Source organism: Schistocerca nitens, chromosome 8, assembly GCF_023898315.1.
Source record: "Schistocerca nitens isolate TAMUIC-IGC-003100 chromosome 8, iqSchNite1.1, whole genome shotgun sequence".
NCBI lineage: Eukaryota > Metazoa > Arthropoda > Insecta > Orthoptera > Acrididae > Schistocerca > Schistocerca nitens.
The window spans coordinates 396,824,891-396,847,467 of NC_064621.1; the positions used below are offsets into that span (position 1 = coordinate 396,824,891).

Genomic DNA, 22,577 nt, shown 5'->3' on the forward strand with positions numbered 1-22,577 from the left:
CCAGCCTATTGTATGTAGTTTGCATTGTATCATTAGGTGAGAATGATGTGCCCACTCATTACTTGTGAACTTAACATATTTCAAAAAGAGGCTTCTGCATCTGTACACACCTAACATTGTTTTCTTTAGCTAATGAATTACTTCCTTCCTGTAGCTCAGTTTGTTATGAAATGCTTTTTTGTATTTCTTAGATTTGCTGTCAGCTGGACCTCCTATGAATTTAAACATTTTGAGAGGTAAGTTTTGGTTTGCTGTTGCTTTTTCTTGTCAGTGAGAAAAATTAACCATTGCCAGTGGTAGTAATGGCTGCACTTTATGTTAATTTATTTGCAATTAATGTTTAACATGAAAATCTGTCAGCTATCATTACTCAATGAAAAAGGAAATGAAAAAATAAAAGGCTTCGGTGTTGGGTGTGAGTTTGTCTTCCAGTAAATAATGTTATGCCTGCATTAGGTGTGGTGTTGGGGATTTCTTTGCTTCCTTTCTTTCCTTTCTATGTATAACTGTACAAGGTGTAGAAAGTGTTTAACTTAAATGGGACATTGTATTATCATCATCTTCTCAAACTATTGTTTAGCACGTGCTGTTTCGTATGTTGTGATTGTCATATTTTTACATTAATTTGAAATTTGCACTTTGTGCGTTTTTCCAAAAACAGTAACTGAAAGAGATTGTTAATCTTGAAGAAATGAGGCAGTTTAGGTTTAGTTTCAATCTGTTGCTGAAAGATGCCAGTAATGTAAATGACTAGCAGTCATAATAATTACTATTCTTTTTTCACACTGACACATGCTTCACTGTTTCATTTACTTTACATGTTGCTAAAAAGTAACAAAAAAGTATGTTTACAGATGTATGAGGTAATCACTAACAGGTGGAAAGTTTCCTAATGTATTTCTCATACTGCTGCTGTTAAGAAGACGTGATATTATTGAAAAATATTTGATTGTTGTTATTAGTGACAAACGTACAGCATGTGCATATTAATGAAAACTGTGATAAGGTTATTTGTGGATTTCTGAGGGAGAAATATTGTCCTTGTTAGTATAGTACAGATAAAACTTATTCCGAAAGAGGCCAACACTGCAAGATTTCAATGATCAGGTAATAAACACATTTTCAGTTGAGAATTGCTGACATTCTCTCTGCATGTGCAAGAATGTTTTTAGTTTTTAACATCTGCATGTATCTTCTTTCTTCTAATGTGTAAATATGATGTAAGTTTGGACATTTAATTTCCCTGCAAGTATAATGTGATGAAAATTAAATTAAACTTATGGCCTTCATCTTAGATAAACTCCTCATGTACATTTGAAATGTTGTGACAGTGCATTGGAGTTCACCTATGAGAATAAATTGTTATTAAAAATGAATATAGTATTGTGCTATGTTAATTTCTGCAGGTATGTTACTATATTTTGGAGATCTAATGACAACATTGTTTTCTATTCAGGCATGTGTATCAGATTTTTGTAACATTTTCTAGAAACAAATGGTAATTGTCCATTTTCCTTTTTGTCTAATTACAGAGCGGCTGAGACCAACTAGTGCTTCAAATTCTTCATCTAGTTCTGGGGTAAGAAAGAAACTATAATACTTCAAATTAATGGAGCATTATTTTCTCTTATGGTGTGATTATCAATGAAGATGCTGTTTTAAATGGAAGTTACTTTTTCAGAAAGATGCATCTGCGAATCAGAGTCCATTCATCACAACACCTCATGGGCATCCAGGATTTAACCCACAGAAAGTTGGAAAAGGAGCTGGTGTAAGTGATCTGCAAGATTTCTTTTGGTTTATTGTTCAATTGCAGTATATAATGGAATACAGCTTGGTGTAAACATTTTATTACCAAACAATATGATGCTATGGGGACAAAGGAAGATTATAAGAGAATTTAAAACTCCAGTGTCTGTGTGCGTTAAAGTGCTTAGTTTTTTCCATAACTCATAGACAGAAGACCAGGTGATGTTGACACAGTGGTTAAGGTACCCCGTCGTCATAGCCAAGGCTACAAACATGCTTATGTGATAGCTTGTGTGATGCTTGACTCCGGGGTTACAGCTTTGAATCCTATAATTGGAATGGAGAGCAAAGATCTAGGTTTAAAGTTCTTGATCATCGGGCTATGTGGTAATGCCCTGCATTAAATTCTGAATCTCTCCATGGTGTCTCGTGAGTGTGGGTGCGTGTTGCTGTTGATAAATGATGACTGTGGTGGTGGTGGTGGTGGTGGTGGTGGTGGCGATGGCTTCTGTATCAGGTGGGGTAGTTTGCTTGGTTGCCCACTTGTGTTATTTGAGAGGTGTAAGATATATTCTCATGTTGAGATTCACCCTCTCTCTCATCTATTTCACAATCAAGAACGCAAATATGGTACTAGACTCCACGTACACTACATTCATCCATTCCCTGTGCTAAACAGACAAACCCAATGTGTGTGAATAAAGAAAGCCTTTCTGAGTTAGGCTACTGAACTCCAAGGGGTGTCATAGCCATCAAAACACATGAAATTCTCAGGTACATTCTATTGTTAAAACATTTAAACATTGTCTAGAGTTTCATTGAATTGTATCGAGCAGATGGGAGGCCAGTTTCTTTAGTAATGTAACAACAGTTTCCTTCCCTGTTTGTTCCTGTTGGCTTTCTGATTCTGTAAGGTCATCAGTGTTGATAGGACTTTAAACTATTAGTATTGCTTCCTGTTAGGCAAGTACTACAATCATTTTAGATCATCTTCGTTGCTCCTCCTCTTAAAACAAGTGTCCTGTTTTAAGTCGGTTTACAATCATTGGGACATTTAACATGAGGAGAAAAAGGAAATAAGTAAAAAGTTTTTGACTATCGCTATTTGTGTTTTCAGTTTTTATGCAAATTGCTGCAATAGAGACTTGTATTTATATTGCATTGCTTTACATTATTGAGTAATTAACATTGTCTTCTGGAGTAAAAAGAGCCAACCAATCAAACGAATTACTGGGTTGTAATTGTGTTATTTAAATTACAGGTTTCTTGATATTCATGGAGCATATACAGGACTAAAACATTTAAGATGAGTTAATTGAGTAATGCATTACCTGTAAAATGAACTAGTCTGGGTGTGAGATCTGCTCCAGAACCAAGTTTTAACTTGTCATATTTTTTCCAGTCTCATTGTTTGAGGTGTAGCAGTGTTCAGAGCTTTTATTCTGTCACAAGTTTATCAATGCTGGACAACAATGCAAAGATACAAAACCATTCACTGATAGGAGTGTGGTGACAGCCTGAAACACTAGTAAACAGTTTCTTTCTCCCCCCCCCCCTCCTCCTCCTCCTCCTCCTCCTCCTCCTCCTCCTCCTTTCCCCTTGAAAGCGGTATTGAGAATGTAGGCCATTGAAAAGCAATACATGACATGATCTTTCAGTCTTTCATATCAGGAAAGGAACAGTGGGGATTGGGAGATACATGTAGCAGGTTTTGACAGTTTTTGAATTGATGCAGTGAAATGAAATGGAAAGGAATATGGCAGAAATAGCTCAGGGATGCCTGAGCACCTCCAGATTGGCTTTGATTAGAAAATCCACTGAGCTGTAGAGGTGTTGAGCTCAAGGATCAAGTGAGAGGTGTTGGCAGGACCGAACAATGAGGAAAACTCAATTAGCGGGTAGGTGACATTGGGCGTGCAGGGTTGTTATGCTGGGTCCATTTGTATTATAATGAACTGTTTAATCATAGCTGTGGGGGTTGGCAGAGGAGTAATGATCCCGGTGGATTCTTACCAAGTGGCTGGGAATGATAGCTTTGTGACAAATGAGGGTGCTGGTGTCCACCATTGTTGATGAATCTGAAACAGAAGTTGGTTATACTTTGATTGGCTTTCATCTCAGAGTGGAATACTGAAGTCTACAAACATTTCTTATGTACACTGACACATTTTGTAAATATAATGATGACTGTAAGGTCACATACTAGAGGCACAAATGTTTGCCATGTGATTAAGAAATTTATAAATCAGAATGGAAATAACAACTGAGGCTTTCTACAAGACATTGATTAGAAAATTTACTGGCCATGTTTCAAAATGTTTATAGTTGAAAGAAAAATTAGATTTAATTCTTTGAATTGAATGGAAATAACGGCTGAGGCTTCCTACAAGACATTGTCTGCTTAGAAAACTTTTTGTTCATAGTTGAAAGAAAAATTAGATTTAATTCTTTGAATTGAAAACTTGTTTTATATGTCATCTTCTTTCTTAGGGTGACACAAGAGTACCAAAGCCACCTAAACCTCCAGAGAAGCCATTGATGCCATATATGAGGTACAGTCGAAAAGTATGGGATCAGGTAAAAGCTCAGAACCCTGAGCTGAAACTATGGGAGATCGGAAAAATTATTGGTCAGATGTGGCGAGACCTTCCAGAAGAGGAAAAAACTGAATTTGTTGAAGAATATGAGGCTGAGAAGGTACAGTATGCTTATTAATAGTTACCCACTGTGTGAAAACAGCCACATTGTCAGCATTGAGAAGTGGAAGTAGTACATTTTGCTTGTTAGTGGTAATTTTCTCAACTTCAGTGTTAGAGTAGTTAAAAATAAGTGGATTTACTAATTCAGTGAAGACCAGTCAGTTGCCATTCGTGCTATTGCTGTTACACAAGAATGGATATTAATTTCTATATATCTGCTATATTAATTGAGGGCTCAGGTGTAAAACATAGTAAATGACATTTTAATGTTTTGAAGTTATTAGCTATAAAATCTATGAAAAATATAATTTGCATTTGCACTGTTCCATTGTTTCTTCATATTTTATATCAAATATTTGAACATTAAAGAATTCACCTGTAAGGTTACAAAATCAAAACTTTTTTAAAATTAGAAAAAAGGAACAGTACACAAGATATTAACAAAAATTATATAGTTGATACCATCTTATTCATGGCCGTAAAATGTAGATACAGTATTTTTCATGATATTGCAAATATTCACTTACCACAGGAAAATTTGGCATTAAAAATTATGGATAATAATTTAAGATAACATATTAACTAGACAGTATAATGTAATTAAATTTACTAAGTTTGACTTGAAAACATTAATACTGGTATTCAGATTTCACTTTCATTGCTCTCATCATTTGCTTTGGATTTCTTAGCTACTTTCAATATCTTGTAAGTATTGGAAACAAGGCAAGAACATCATTCAGTTTGATTGCCTCAGTGGGTCATGGACCTCTGCATACCATGTATAACATGTTAACTACAGCAGATGTCATTGTGTACATGCGAGATTAGTGACACTTCTTACCTAATATTCCTCCTTACAACCACTTTCATGTCTTATTTTCTGTCTCTTGGCAAAATGGATTTTAATCAGAGTCATCAAACTCTTAATCAATGCTTAATAGCCGTTCTAACACTTCAGTATTGTTCACATTCATCTTCCCTCCAAACTTCAACTTCTTCCTAGTAGTCATTTTGGCGCACATACCATGTTATACATGCAGTGGTTTCTAGTTACCAGGAAAGGATAAACTGTATTCTTCTGCCATCTGCAGTTATTTTTGAAAACTTACTCTTATGTTTAACTCTAAATGCAAGATACTGCATCATTATCCTGCATAAGTCATTCTTGCCCAAAATGTCAGCTACATTTTACACCCGAGCCCCTCAGCTTAGACAGTTTAAATACAGGTAACAAAATTGGTAAAAACTGTACTACACACCAATTGATGGTCCAACCAGTGAAACTGTGTGTGTGTGTGTGTGTGTGTGTGTGTGTGTGTGTGTGTGTGTGTACAGAGGGGGAGAGAGCTGTTGTGTTTGGGAGAGGGTTGTTGTGTTTTATGTCATTCTTTTTCCCTTGGCAGTGTCACAGTAATGCATTTATTTGTTTCCATTTGGGAAAATTATTTCCAAGAATGGCTGTAGATATGAGGTGGAATCCAAAATTTTTGGGACTGGTACTGCCATCTGGAAAGTAGGAGTAGTAGATCTTTGCACCGCTAGGTGGCAAGAGCTGCACATGTGATGAGTCAGTGTGCAGAGTGGCATTCAGCTGCGTGTCCACAGTGATTTCCGTAATACTCTGTGTTTGGTGTGCAGCGATTTTCGATGGATCCATTCAAGACCTTGCGGATGGAGTGGGTATTGGTTATGGGACATGTCAATGAACGTTTACTGATGAATTCGGCATGCATCATGTCACCGCAAAATTTGTGCCAAGAATCTTGACTGCCAATCAGAAGGCACAGCGTGTTAAAGTGTGCATGGACTTTTGTCAGACCGCAACTGATGATCCAACCTTCTTGTCATTGGTTATCACCGTCAACGAGAGCTGGATTTACTGTTATGACCCAGAGACAAAGCAGCAATCATCCCATGGAGGAGCCCGGGCTCTCCAAGACCCAAAAAAGCGAGACAGATGAAGAACAAAGTGAAGACCATGATCATCGTTTTCTTTGATACCAAGGGAATTGTGCACAAAGAATTTGTCCCACCCAACCAAACAGTGAATTCTGCATACTACTGTGCTGTTTTGTGACGGCTCCTTGAAAACTTGCAGCGACGATGGCCCGAACTTTGGCGTCAAGGGAACTGGCTGTTGCATCACGACAACGCACCCTGTCACACGTCCTTGGTCACCAGGACCTTTCTGGCAAAAAACAACAGGGCGGTTGTACCCCACCCACCGTACTCGCCAGATTTGGCACCTTGCAACTTCGCTCTATTCACAAAACTGAAACTTCAGTTGAAAGGCAGCCGATTCAACACTCAAGAAAGGATTCAAGAAGCATCGCTGGCGGTGATAAACACCGTCAAAGAACCGGACTCCCAGACAACGTTGGACCAGTGGCAGAAGTACAAGGACCAGTGTGTACGTGCGGATTGGAACTACTTCAAGGGTGACGGTGACTGTTGTGTTGACAAGAGGTGCCGACACAGTGTTTTTTGAGGGGGCCGAACTGCACGCTATAAGCGCACGAAGGATGGCGTGAAGTCTGAAACAGGATACGTAATGAATGCTATAAAGAAAAGTACGTAGCTGCTATAATACTTAACTTTAATCCATCTTTTGTGGTACAGCGCTCTTGACGATACAAGTGAGACTCTTAAGATACATGCAATGTGACAAATGGCGCCTTGCTAGGTCGTAGCCATTAACTTAGCTGAAGGCTATTCTAACTGTCTCTCGGCAAATGAGAGAAAGGCTTCGTCAGTGTAGTCGCTAGCAACGTCGTCGTACAACTGGGCGAGTGCTAGTACGTCTCTCTAGACCTGCCGTGTGGTGGCGCTCGGTCTGATAACTGACAGTGGCGACACGCGGGTCTGACATGTTCCAATGGACCGCGGCCGATTTAAAGCTACCACCTAGCAAGTGTGGTGTCTGGCGGTGACACCACATTCCTCCCCCGCAAATCGGCGAACGGTCGTGTGATAAGGCTTCCGCCCGCCGTGGGGAGGACCCCATGTTGACGTATGCGATGAGGTGGGGAGCCTAACAACAGGCGAGGCTGTGCCACCCGCACCCGGCCATTCGGTCCGAGGGGAGCTAGGAAACGCCTGGAAACCTAGTCCAGGGTGCACGACAACATGCGGTGTATGCGCCCGTAATGAGACAGGAGGGGCCGAAGGGTCGACCTCCATTGCGTCGGGGGATCCGACGCGCGATGACGACATCTGGTCCGGAGCGGGCAAGAGTTCCATGGCGGAGGACAGCTGGTCACCGGAAGCGACCGGCGGCGCGTGACCCAGGGAGGCGCTCGGCGGCTGCAGCGAAGCGTCCACTGCGGGCGGCGCCGGCGGGAGAACAGGCGGTGGCGGCGGCGGCTGCGGCGCGTCGCCATGGGGCAAAATGGAAGGCAGCGTCGGTAACACCTGGGGATGAGGCGAGCCAGTAGATGGGTCCCCAGGGCGTTGACCGGAAGCACCGTCGCTGAAAGCAGACGGGGAGCGGCAGAACCCAGGCAACGACAGAGGTGCAGCTGATTGAGATGCCGACGCACCTCACCAGAGGCCCCCAAAACCAAATACATCGCGCGGCCGAGGCAGCGAAGAATGCGCTCTGCGAGCCAACGCCGTGAACCTCGATAGTTGCGATAGAAGACAACGGCGCCAGGAGCAAAAGCAGGAGTCTGCCGCTGCACAGGAACCTGATGCGGCTGATGCAGCAAAGACATCAAGGTTCGATGAGGACGACCGTGGAGCAACTCAGCTGGCGAGCGACCATCGCGGGGCTGAGAGCGATATGAGGACAAAAACAGCAATAACGCGTCCTCCCGAGAATGCGACCCTTTCAACTTCAACATCTGTGACTTGAAAGTCCGGACCAATCGTTCAGCGGCACCGTTCGACTGAGGCGAAAACGGCGCGGACGTCAGATGTTGAATACCTTTGGCCATGCAGAAGGACTGAAATTCTGCGGACATGAATTGTGGGCCATTGTCGGAAACAATAGTCTGTGGAAGACCTTCAATGCAAAAGATAGCAGGTAACCCTTGGATGGTGGCAGAAGACGTCGTGGAAGACATCCGGACAACAAAAGGAAAATTACTGAAAGAATCGACCACAACCAACCATTGAGCATTCCAGAAGGGACCAGCAAAATCGATGTGTAAGCGTTGCCAAGGGGAAGTGGCTTTCGGCCAAGCAAAGAATTTCCGCAGCGGTGCGGATTGTTGTTCGGCACACGCCATGCAAGAAGAGCACATATTCGTAATCGCAGCGTCGATTCCGAACCAAGTACAGTGCTGACGAGCAAGTTGTTTTGTTCGCACTATACCCCAATGTCCTTGGTGAAGAAGCCGTAAGACAGAGAACTGTAACGAACGTGGGACCACGACTCGGGACTGATCATTATCAGAACGCAACAACAAAACACCACGTCATACAAAAAGTCTCTCGTTGTGAGCAAAAAATCGGCGAACCAACGGATCCTCGATCCGTGACTTCGACAAGGGCCATTGCGTAGCAACAAAACGCAAAACGGTAGCAAGGACAGGGTCAGAAGCTGTGGCTGTAGCCACACGACGAAAATCAATCGGAAACGTTTCGACCACATTATCGGTTTCCGCATCAATGAACATGCAAGCAAGTTCGGAAGAATCGAATGCTTTATCCTCAGCAACAGGCAAACGGGACAACGCATCAGCGTTTCCGTGCTTAGCAGTGGACCGATACAAGATATTGTAGCAGTGGGCGACCTCATAATGCAATGCGTGGGAACATTGCGCTTGGAAAAAGTTCGGTTGCGCGTTTACCTTCAGTTCCAAAGGTGCTTTATAGTTCGTAGCGCAACCAAGGCCCGGTGCAAAAATGTCTGCAAATTCCTCACATAGACGAGAAACACTGGCGGAAGGCACAGTCTCGTTCACTGATAGGACCTGATTTACGATTGACAAGTTAAACAACTGAAATAAATCTAAACCAAACAAGTTCACTGCAGAAGAAGAACGAAGGACGTAAAATGACACAAGTTTTGTTTGTCCCTTGTATGTTGCAAGAAGAGTGCACTGTCCTAACACAGGGATCTGCTGTCCTGAATAACTAGTGAGCTGAACATTTGCGGCACGCAATGGCGGTTTGCCCAGTTGTTTGTAAGTGTCGCAATTGAGTAATGAAACTGCAGCTCCGGTATCGAGCTGGAATGGTATCACTTTGCCTTCAAAGTCCAAGTCTACAAAAAGTTTATTGTCCTGCTGACGACAAGAGCGACTTTCACGTGCAATTTGAACTGAGACAGGTACAGAAGCACTTGCGACTTGACGGGATTTCCGGCGATGTCGACGCACACTGTTTGTGGGACGAACACAGTCACTGTTAGAGAGAGTGGCACTGGGCAGAGTGGAATTAACTACATGAATGTCCATGGGCAAAGGTTCACGAGCCTGAGTATTCTTGGTTCGATTCCGATTCCGGCGCGAAGCAAAGGGCCTGGAATGGATGCGAGTGGCCGATCTGAGCTTTTTCTGGCGAACACTTTGAACATGTCCTTTCTTATGACAATAAAAGCAAATAGCTTGGCGTGACGGGCAATTGTCACGCGAATGTCTAGTTGCACACCGCGGGCATGATTTCACTGCATTTGCTTGCTTACGTGGCACACGTGTTTGAGAGCTAGGCCGCAGCTGCGCGGACGTGCGAGAGGGCTGTTTAGTGGTCCGTGCAGCACGCCCGACGGGCCGGTTAATGTGACACACTGCTGGCGAAGTTTCAAATGATTCCTGAGCAAAGTCAAGTGTGTCTTGCCTATCCAATATGTCTATCACTTGTTGAAGGGAGGGATTGACTAGTTTCAAAATCTGTTCCCGTATGCGAACATCAGAAACGTTCTGTGCTGTGGCATCACGTACCATTGTATCTGAATAAGGAAGTCCACATTCACACTCAAAAGCACACTCCCTAGTAAGTCCTTGCAATATTGCAACCCACTCCCTATCAGTCTGACCGGCCGTACGTTTTGTACGAAAGGACGTATACCTTTTTGCAACGACATTTACTGTTTCCTTGAAATAGGCATCTAAAGCAGACAAAATTTCGTCATAGGATAGAGGTGCTACGTCGCGTCGGGGAAACAATTTCACTATCACACGGTACGTTTGCACCCCTACACAAGACAATAAGTGAGGCTGCTGCTCGTTACCTTGAATTCTGTAGGCGGCGAGATGGAATCCAAATTGGCGTGACCACTCCGTCCAGGTTTCGTTGGCTGCATCATACGGTCGAAATGGGGGTGCAACTGCATGTTGTGGCTGCGGTAGCGATGAAGCGGTGGCGGCCGCATCGGTGTGCATTGCACGCTGACACTGGACGAGCTGTCCAAGGCCATCCAATAACGCCTGCGTCTGCTGATTCTGCAAGCGATAAAATTCGGACAGTACGTCGGGAGATTGCGGCGAAGCCATGACACAAGCAAATTAATACAAACACTAAATCCTCTTTTAAGCCTCGTCGCCACTTGTTGTGTCGACAAGAGGTGCCGACACAGTGTTTTTTGAGGGGGCCGAACTGCACGCTATAAGCGCACGAAGGATGGCGTGAAGTCTGAAACAGGATACGTAATGAATGCTATAAAGAAAAGTACGTAGCTGCTATAATACTTAACTTTAATCCATCTTTTGTGGTACAGCGCTCTTGACGATACAAGTGAGACTCTTAAGATACATGCAATGTGACAAATGGCGCCTTGCTAGGTCGTAGCCATTAACTTAGCTGAAGGCTATTCTAACTGTCTCTCGGCAAATGAGAGAAAGGCTTCGTCAGTGTAGTCGCTAGCAATGTCGTCGTACAACTGGGCGAGTGCTAGTACGTCTCTCTAGACCTGCCGTGTGGTGGCGCTCGGTCTGATAACTGACAGTGGCGACACGCGGGTCCGACATGTTCCAATGGACCGCGGCCGATTTAAAGCTACCACCTAGCAAGTGTGGTGTCTGGCGGTGACACCACAGTGACCATTAGTCCAAAGGTAAAGTTTCAACAGATGACAGCACCATTCCTGAAAATTTTGGATAGCACGTCGTATATTGATAAACTAGTAGATTTAAGAACAAACATTAGCCCCGTTGTTTACTTCCTCAGATGACATTCCAGAAATTTTTCCAAAATTTGTCGGTTTTGTACTGAATTAATCTCATGGTTTTCTTTGTTTGTGAGCTCAGCATGAAACCAAGTTACAATATGATAGTGCTTATGCCATGGGAGAGACGTGTTTTGCTTAACTACGGCTTGTGTGAAGATGTGTATAGGTACTGGAAATATTTAGCATCGATTTTGGGCAAAATTCATGTCTATTTTTGTGAATATTTGTTGCATTTATTTCCTTTTTGAATGATTAGATGCACAAATTTAAACAGTTGTCTCGCTACGTAAGTGAAGACAAACAAATTATTAGTTCTTTGGAATTGACTGTTTAAAAAAAATGCTGATTGGAAAATTGAATGTTCAGTTTTCCAAAAACTTCAACACTTTTTTCTTCCATAAAGGCCTTTGTTTTCTTCATTTGGCTGCACTTAAGCTTTCAAAAATGATTGGTCCGTTGGAAGGCAGCAGCATTTTCCCGCCAGTTAAGTGAATGCGTGTCCGATATATGGTGTTTCCAGACATTATTTGTCTTCTCCTGTCCAATTTGAAGATCAAAAACATCTGCAGACTACTAATTTCGACCTTTTGTGGGCATTCATAGACCTACGATCCATGCTTGGCAATGCTACAGATAGAACTGACAAGTCACTTAGTGTAGTAGCAGAACCGAGTGTACAGCAACTTGATTTTAATGTTACGGGAAGAATTTCGGCGCTGTCGAAAAATGTTACAGATTTTGTTTGCCAATTGCTGTTGTGTTGAGGGTGGGTGCTGTAGGCCGTTGTTGCGGATGGCCATGAGTGTAAACGGATGAGAATTTTGACCACCACAGAGGAAAGAGCAGTGCGGGAAAACAAACCCCCACCTCCATTTCACTGGGCAGTATCCTACAGCAGAACTGACACGTTGTAACAGGGATTGCCAATCTCTTCTGGTGTTGTAAGAATTGTAATCAAAATCCATGTTTGACCAGGATTAGTCGCTTCACTTATTTCAAAATAAGAAAAGAAAGCAGCACATAGCATTCGAGGACAGCTACGGTGCAATTGTTTGTTAATGTCAGCAGAGTTTTGTTAACGATGTACTTCAGGCCCTACCTCTAGCGGTATTCGATGCAACTACAGTTCAAAACATCAGCCACGTAATTTGCCACATTAAAATTGCCTGCATTATACTATCTTTTGAGCTTTAGCGAACAAACAAATGTACTCATGTCTTTCATTTAAAATGCTAAGTCCCATGGCTAAGTACCACGTTGCATTATGCAACGTGGAACTTAACCATACCATTCAACCGTCCACAGCTGGCATGGTACTGGGTCGTTGAATGCATTGATACATCTTTACGCCCGTACATTTTATTTTGCAAGTATGTTGCACACATTATGTTTCCAATTGATGTACAATGCCAGTAACTGCCTACATTTTCGATATTGTATGCGGAAGATAAAGCTATTTCAAACTATCTCTGATAAATAGCTGATTTGGATATAATTTGCTGTGAAACAATGTGTATTAAGTACTTTCGCGTTTTCGCATTTTGATGTAGAATTCACATCTATTTCGCATTTATTACAAAATGTGAATTTTTCTGGTCCCTAGTTATATAACTGGATGTTACTATTTTCCTTGGGGTGGGGGTGGGGGAAGTTCATATAAAGTCACATGTGTACCATATCTTACGTAGTTACTTTATATATTGATATGTCAAAAATGTGTGTTCAGTCAAGTTGACATGAATCAAAAAGATCCAAAACAAAGGACATTATTCTGTTATTAAGTGATATCATTTTCCGTAATAAAGTTGTGTTTCGTAGTCTACCACTTATTTGAAGGCTTATCTGACTGACTGACTGACTGACTGAAAATATTTCAGAGTTCAGAAGATAAACTTATCTTTAATTTTTCAAAGCCAAGACCATTATTCCATGTTTTATTATTTCTTTCAGCAAATATTCTAAGAAGGGACAAAAATCTTGAAAGAAAGTCTGTTACTCTTCAGTTGTCACCTGCTCCCCCGGAGTATCTAAGTTCATACACAACAGCTAAAAATTGTCATTCTTCAATCATCTCTATTCTTTTTATGATCAAAGTGGTTACAGGAAGTACTGACAAGAATATTCTATATTGCAGTGTAACTGTGAATAAGCCTGCTCCTTTATATGCTTCAAATCTCTGAAAGAAAGGTTGGAAGCTTTTATAAGGTCCAACTTATGCCACAACGTGTTCTTGTATATGATGAGATCTTCCAAATTGTCGCTGAACGTTCATAATTCGCATATTTTTGACTTGATGGTTCAGTGCCAAAGGTCCAAGATTAATTTCCCATTTAATTCTAGGATTTCTCTTGTCTTTTGCCTCTGTTGGTGATTTTCTGTATATGAAAAATATACTGTGCTCTGGGGTTCATGTTATAACAATAACTGTTTAGGTAAATGCGTTGAAAACATAACACTTCCAACAAGATCATGCCTAGTTAAGGCTCTGGGTATAAAAATCAGTCTTAGAATTGAGGATGTTGACTTGCATATAGCACTGCTGTCATTAATTTATCATCAAATTGAAGGGAAGAGAATTCTGTTGAAGTGTGTCACTGCTGTCAGCTAGAAGACGCTGAGCTTAAGGGCTTTTTGTCTTCCTTTATACTAACCATTTTCAGTGCTCATTTAGAAAGTCCATTCTTATTCAGTGAATCATCTTTAATAACAAAAAGCATTTCTTTATGTTTCGTCATTTGAAGAGACAGTCACATCTCAGAAATTTATTTCAGTGGTGTCATAAAGGATGTTAGGACCTATTTTGGACCTTCTATGTATACAGTGAACACTTACAGAGAGACCATGCAGCAATTGGATTTTTGTATTTTCTTATGTTTATGATACTTGAACCTCAGAACTCACATATCAGTCATCAACCAAGCGAGGTGGTGCAGTGGTTAGCACACTGGACTCTCATACGTGAGGCCGGCCGCGGTGGTCTAGCGGTTCTGGCGCTGCCGTCCGGAACCGCGGGACTGCTACGGTCGCAGGTTCGAGTCCTGCCTCGGGCATGGGTGTGTGTGATGTCCTTGGGTTAGTTAGGTTTAAGTAGTTCTAAGTTCTAGGGGACTTATGACCTAAGATGTTGAGTCCCATAGTGCTCAGAGCCATTTGAACCAACTCATACGTGAGGACGGGGTTCAAACTCATGTCTGACCATCCTGATTTGGGTTTTCTGTGATTCCCCTAAATTGCTTCAGGCAAATGCTGGGATGGTTCTTTTGAAAGGGCACAGCCAACTTCCTTCCCCCATCCAATGGGACTGATGACCTCACTGTTTGGTCCCCTCCCCCAATTCAACGAACCAGCCAATCAGTCGTCAAAAGCAGTTCAGTACAGGGAGAAATCTCAGACTGAGACTGACAAAGGGAAAACACCAACATTGTTGTTGTTGTTGTTGTTGTTGTTGTTGTTGTTGTTGTTTTTTTTTTTTTTTACTCGGTAATTGTTTGTGAGAAAGTGGATGGTCATTAGTGATTTATTTCTCCTCCTGAGCATATGAGAAAGAGCAGTGTAATTCAGATCGTAACAAAACCTTCACTTCGCGGAATTATTATGTACAAAGTTTTCTACTTTGTGTAGAGGATTAGAGGTGATTCTACATGTAACACGTATATGTCCAAATTAATGGAGCATGCTGAATGGAAGATCAGAAAACTAAGGAAAGATAATCTCTCACCTCGTAGGCAAAACATTGAATAGTAGGCCACATAAACTCGGTGATTGGACAGAGCATCTCTCTCTGGTTATCACTGTTAGCATTCAACCGCGATTCTTATACATATTTTAACAACGCGTATCAAGAGACAATGCTCTCATCATCAGGTTGTAAAATCTATGTCATGAAATTAAACGGACTAAAAAGACAAAATATCATCACCAATAGTTGGGAAGTCCATAGAGTAAAACAGAATTAAAAGTATATTGGACTGTGGGTCCTCGTCTTACATTGAAGTTGTTGACACAAGTCAATGGCCGTCCCTTAGCTACCAAATATGCTGTCGACTGCGGCGGCTCGGGAGCTGTTGTGGACTGACGTGCCTAGGTGTTGTGGTGTGGTTACAGCCGTGTGCTTGACGGTAACGCTATGCTATTGGGCGCCTCATTTCCTTATTGCATTGGTCTGCCATCGTTAGCCTCTCGCAACTCCGTCATTGACATGCTACAAGTTTAAAGTCGCATGCCTGCCCTAAAATAATTCTAAAAACCCGCTAAAAAATCTCATTTCTTTAAAGTTATCTTGTACATTTAGGATATTGCTTTGTTTCTTTTCATGGATAGCTATCTCGATTTCATATATATGGTTCGCAACAGCTGATTTGTCATAATTCCCTAACCTGAACACATCTTTATGTTCTTTATACCGGATCGCGAATGATCTTCCTGTCTGCCCTATATATTTTGCATCACAAATTCTGCACTGAATCTTATAAACTCCCGATCTTTCAAACTTATTTCTCTTCTCGCCAATATCGTGCTTAAGGCTATACCTCACTAGGTTATTAGTCTGAAAAGCTATTTTGACATTGTATGGCTTAAAAATATTTGCTATCTTTTGTGAGACTTTTCCATAGTATGGCATCGTGATATTTTTCACTTTCTCTCTCCATCAGGTTTATTCTTTTTGCGCTTATTACTTTTCCGTAACAGTTTTTTAACCATATCTATTCTGTAACCGTTATTCATCGCTATTCTCTTAACGGTATTAATTTCAGTCTCCCTATCTTTTTCACTCATAGGTATATTGACTGTCCTATGCACGAGACTACGGAAAGCAGCTTCTTTATAAGACTGCGGATGGCATGAATCATTCGGGATCACGGCATCAGTCGTAGTTTGTTTTCTATAAACGGAGAACGCATGTTTGTTGCCCTGCTTTTTTATATTCAGGTCCAGGAACTGTAAACAATTGTCAGTTTCATACTCCACGGTAAATTTTATTTTATTATGTGCGTCGTTGAACTTTTTTACTATTTCCTCAATGTCCAGCATATAAAATAACGAAAATGTTGGACCAAATTCTGAAAAAGACTTACGTGTATAATAATAATTATTTGGTGCGTGGTAGTATGACCATGATAGGGGAAATTAAAGATACGCCGGTCACTGACATTTCCCATTTGGTTTCGTTGGATGTTAAGAACTTATGCTCCAGTGTTCCGGTTAACGAAACTATAGAAATCATTAAGAGAAATTTCCTGAAATACGATAAAATTTCAACGCAAGTGACAATTGAATTTATTGAACTCCTACAGCTCATTACAAGTTTTAATTATTTTACGTTTAATAACAAATTTTATATTCAGGACGATGGGTTAGCCATGGGGTCCAGTATTTCAGGAACTATGTCAGACATTTTTATCAATGACCTTGAAGATAAAGTTGTAAATTCTGACGATAACATTATGGATAAAGTTGTTTATTACAAACGTTATGTAGACGACACTCTGTTACTTGTCGATGGTTCCCGTGAGGACATTGAGGAAATAGTAAAAAAGTTCAACGACGCACATAATAAAATAAAATTTACCGTGGAGTATGAAACTGACAATTGTTTACAGTTCCTGGACCTGAATATAAAAAAGCAGGGCAACAAACATGCATTCTCCGTTTATAGAAAACAAACTACGACTGATGCCGTGATCCCGAATGATTCATGCCATCCGCAGTCTTATAAAGAAGCTGCTTTCCGTAGTCTCGTGCATAGGGCAGTCAATATACCTCTGAGTGAAAAAGATAGGGAGACTGAAATTAATACCGTTAAGAGAATAGCGATGAATAACGGTTACAGAATAGATATGGTTAAAAAACTGTTACGGAAAAGTAATAAGTGCAAAAAGAATAAACCTGATGGAGAGAAAGTGAAAAATATCACGATGCCATACTATGGAAAAGTCTCACAAAAGATAGCAAATATTTTTAAGCCATACGATGTCAAAATAGCTTTTCAGACTAATAACCTAGTGAGGTATAGCCTTAAGCACGATATTGGCGAGAAGAGAAATAAGTTTGAAAGATCGGGAGTTTGTAAGATTCAGTGCAGAACTTGTGATGCAAAATATATAGGGCAGACAGGAAGATCATTCGTGATCCGGTATAAAGAACATAAAGATGTGTTCAGGTTAGGGAATTATGACAAATCAGCTGTTGCGAACCATATATATGAAACAGGCCATCCCCTTAATACCATAGAAGACAACGTAGAAATATTGCATGTAGAAAAGAAAGGGAGGAAACTTGATTTACTAGAGGAATTCGAGATAGCTATCCATGAAAAGAAACAAAGCAATATCCTAAATGTACAAGATAACTTTAAAGAAATGAGATTTTTTAGCGGGTTTTTAGAATTATTTTAGGGCAGGCATGCGACTTTAAACTTGTAGCATGTCAATGACGGAGTTGCGAGAGGCTAACGATGGCAGACCAATGCAATAAGGAAATGAGGCGCCCAATAGCATAGCGTTACCGTCAAGCACACGGCTGTAACCACGCCACAACACCTAGGCACGTCAGTCCACAACAGCTCCCGAGCCGCCGCAGTCGACAGCATATTTGGTAGCTATGGGACGGCCATTGACTTGTGTCAACAACTTCAATGTAAGACGAGGACCCACAGTCCAATATACTTTTAATTCTGTTTTACTCTATGGCAGGGCTTCACAACATACGTGCTCGCGGAGCAAGCTGTGAGCAGCAAGGCGCGAGCACGGAGCAGCGCGAGCACGCTACCCCCACTACCGGACCAGAGCGGAGAATGGGGAAAGTCATGTGGAGCCCACAACAGCTGCCGCCAGTCAATGTAAATCCGCGGGCACCTGCAGGGATATCACTCACGAATTATTACTGCGACAAATGAACAAATAAAGGAGAATGTACACGTGCCACATAATTTTATTAGCTTAGTGTATGCCTCTACATTCGCATTAATTTGTGAACTGTTACACAATAAAAGGTGTCACTGAAGTGTGGGATTCTCGGTTATCTTGTACTTTTTGCCCTTTACAATTGCGTCTATGTTCGGAGTAATTGTTCTTGTGCATTTTAGGCGCAGCGTGCAGTTTAAATTTCGATCAGACAATTCGTTTCCCAGGCGTGTCTTGTTACATTTCATTGCAGAGAACAGTTGTTCACAAACATACGTGGAACCGAACATTGATATGATTGTAGCCGCCAGTTTGTGCAAACGAGGAATTCTATCCTGAGGGAAGTGTCTGTAGAATTCCAAAATGTTTTTCTTGTTCTGAAATTTGTCTCTGTATTCTCTGTCACACTGCAGGTCAATAATTTCTTGCTGCAGCTCAGGATGAATCTCTTAAATATTCGCTGAATATGGAGAGAACAGATCAAAATCACTGTCTAGTGCTGTCAGATCTTGAAAGCGCTGATCAACTAAACTATGTGAAGAACGTTCACAGTCTTTGTGAACATCTTGCATGGATGATAATTTAGGAAAATGAGCTAGGTTTCCTGTTTCCAGCTGACTCAGCCAAAGTGTCAATTTCGTTTTGAAAGCTCGTATTCGATCTGTGAAATGAGTAATTAGCAGATCTTTACCTTGTAGTGAAATGTTCAAAGCATTCAGATGGCTAGTTAAATCTGCTAAGAATGCGAGATCACATTCAAACGTGCGCGCGCATTTCCCCTCCCTCCCTACTCCGCGACCTTGCACCTGCTCGCGAGCACGTGCCTGAGCAGACGCGAGTACTCGCGCTCAAAACCGGCCAGTTGTTAAGCCGTGCTCTATGGACTTCCCAACTATTGGTGATGGTATTTTGTCTTTTTAGTCCGTTTAATTTCATGACATAGATTTTACAACCTGATGATGAGAGCATTGTCTCTTGAAACGCGTTGTTAAAATATATATAAGAATCGCAGTTGAATGCTAACAGTGATAACCAGTATAACGACAACTGCTACCTCGACTCCATAATGGATTATATATATAATAATAAAAAAAAGCATCTCTCTCTCTCTCTCTCTCTCTCTCTCTCTCTCTCTGTGTGTGTGTGTGTGTGTGTGTGTGTGTGTGTGGGTGGGTGGGAGGGGGGTTGCTCTTAAATGAAGACTGCATGTTTACTAGTTGCAGTCACTTTTATATGTCCTGCTGAACCACTGCTCATTTCTTTCCGTATGTAGTTGCTCACTTACCGTAACTTGTTACTTCAGTCAGAAAACATGTTATCTTCCATGTTTGGTGTTGTTCTGTGTGCTGAAGGTAACCTTTTAGGTGAGGCAGCTTGTAACATATTAAAGCTTTTGTTTCCAGTATTAATCCTATTAATAGAGTAAATTAAATTCTGTTTGGTTATGACTTATGAATCTATTTTGTTGAACAGGGTCACAGTATGTTTAAAAGTAATTGCTTATTTAGGTCTTCAGATGATCCAGCACATGAATTCTTTTAATTTATATCCATTATTCTTAATATTGTTGATGTCTGGTGATATTGTTTTGTGTGTGAACCTATTTCCAGGTGTTATATAACGACGCAATGAAATCATATCACAGCTCTCCAGCATATGTGGCGTGGATGACTGCAAAGACGAAAGGTAGGCCACCAGAAGTTGATGGTGGGCCCTGGGCATACACACCTCATTTTGTCTTGACCCGCTCTGTCACTGCAGGGTGGCACATTCCCTTGTGTCTGTTGAACCCACTTTGTTATAAAAACCTGCTTCTTATGAAACCTTTGAACTGGCATACATATAAACCTCTGTGTAATGGTAAAAGGTGCTGGCCTTCATGTTTGTGTTGATGACTTTCTGCCTGTAAATAATGGTTGCTTCATAGCTAAGGGTATAATTAGTCATTCTTTAATAGTAATTTGCCAGTAAGAGTGTGGAATTGTAGCTCAGTTTCATAGCTTATGTGCCTCAGAAATCTGAAAGTCAATAATACCTGATTTCATGTAAACAAGATAAAAGGCCAGTTCCTAATATACTATGTAGGAATTGCTTCTACACTTTTCCAGCAAACTGAGTGCATTTGTAAGTGCTTGGATTGTGCCTTGATATAGTAGATCTTACTAGCGATCAGTTTGCCACTTACTCAGTTTATTGAATTCCACATTTTACAGAAATAGTGCATGAGGAGTCCCCTAATGGTTGACCCACTCTGCTTTAGCTGAAGATTGTGTGCACTAAGCAGATAACTAAAACTGATGCACGGAATCACAAAACTATGAAATATATACAGTTAATCAACTAATAAAAAATATATATATAAACTTTAAAGGCAAGCAGTAACACACTAAGCTTGCATGTGGAGGGAAAGAACAATTTAGAATAAATAATCTTTTCAGTTTTGTCCAGTTTTCCCAAATGCCATTATCAGCAGCTATTAGAAAACATATTAACACACTTTTATTTACAAGGTCTGCATTTTCAATAGCTTGTGAATCTGTTGCAAATCCATTTTTTTAATGTAACTGTTTGTGAGAAATACATGAAGAGAAAATTAAAAAAAGTAAGCCTTCATAAAATAGCGATTTCTGTCTTTCAGTTTTTACCCAATGTATGATCATTAAGTCACGTAAGTTCTGGATAATGGCTAGAATTGTTTCTGAGAAAATCTGAATTTTTAATAATTGGGGTAGTGTTCTCACACAGAAGACCTCCTTCAATATTCATTTTTCAAATAAAAGGTGACAGTCTGGTCCATTTAGGAATTCGTTCTTGATTGTATCTGATTTACAACATACAGTGTAAAATAGATGTTACTTAAAGTTCTGTACTGTCATTTTATACTGAACGAATTATGATATCTTCATTTTTTTGAAGTGTTAGTATTTTCTACAGTGTAATGGATGATCTTTAATAATGAATGAATGAAGTTAACATAATTTGAAATGTGCCATGTGAAGTCTCTCAATCAACTGCCGTCTTTACTGTCCTGTCATCAGTCTTTATTCATAGACAGTAGTTTGAAATCTGTAAGGTGTTTGAGATAATTAATCCCACTTCCCCAACTACAATTTTCACAGTAAATGAGACAATAGTTGGTGAACTCAGGTAATTATCTTTCTGCAGTCAGTAACTGTAGCAACAAATGTATCATTGATAGGGCCAGAAAAATTAAGCAGTTTGATAGTGGATGTATATTAACGAAGATTGTTTCGAATATTAATTGTTGGATACAAACAAGTATCTTTACTTTACTACATGATGGGCCACTTCCCATTTCCACAGTGTATGTGCTGTGTTAGAGAACCAACATTAATGTTTCTTAAAGTTAGTTTTGAACATTGATGCACATTATTGGCTGTTAACTTACTTTGTGTGGAATCTAGGGTAAAAGTGAGGGGATTTCTATAAAGAATCGTTGCCTTTCTTGTGGGGAAGGTAGATGTAATAAAACTAGTAATCGCTCATTTGAGGTTCACTCCAGTCGTATATTTGACATCAGCAAATCACTTAGAAATGATGATTATCTTAGCAGTGTTCATATTCAGGCACATAAGTTGCATGTGACATGTCCCCAGTCTAGCAACTGCGTTATTAGTTTCTGATATTCGCTGGTTTTGTTTTTAAAGGACTTATTATTTTTCTGTAATAGATTCCAACTGTCGATATTTATAACATGTTCTTTTGGTCCACTCTGCATGCAAAATAAAATTTCTGAAGATTTGGGACAGGAAAATAAAATAAACCAGTATTTGTGAATGCACTGTGCCTCAAATTGCTTTTGTGCATACATGTAATTTCAGTCTGCTGCAGTTGTGTATTATCACTTTTAAATAAAATGAAAGCTGTGTTCAGTGATGCATACGAGTTTGTGTTTGACTTTGAGAATATGTAAATAAATTTAAGAAACAATTTTGCCTTAATATTGCATGTCTTTTGGTGGGGCCCTAAGTTTCATATAATGACATTATTTCTATCTTTATTTTGTGTAGTGATAATATTGGAATTAAATCTCCCCCCCCCCCCCTCCAGGAAAAGAACTAGCTATGTGGACCAAAAGTGTGCTTATTATATGCA

General features: G+C 40.6%; 1 protein-coding gene across 5 annotated transcripts in view; it reads left to right on the plus strand.

Moving 5' to 3' along the window:
* The window catches only part of LOC126198437 (uncharacterized), a 111,798-nt gene that overhangs the window by 37,662 nt on the left and 51,559 nt on the right, over window positions 1–22,577 (plus strand). For 3 of the 5 annotated variants that reach the window (XM_049934751.1, XM_049934755.1, XM_049934753.1), the window contains exons 3-6: window positions 192–236; window positions 1,533–1,579; window positions 1,682–1,771; window positions 4,240–4,446. In XM_049934751.1, the coding sequence (XP_049790708.1) occupies window positions 192–236; window positions 1,533–1,579; window positions 1,682–1,771; window positions 4,240–4,446 (389 nt within the window). Of the gene's footprint in view, window positions 1–191; window positions 237–1,532; window positions 1,580–1,681; window positions 1,772–4,239; window positions 4,447–20,071; window positions 20,148–22,577 lie in introns of all 5 variants that reach the window. The other 2 variants (XM_049934752.1, XM_049934754.1) reach the window with 2 other exon arrangements.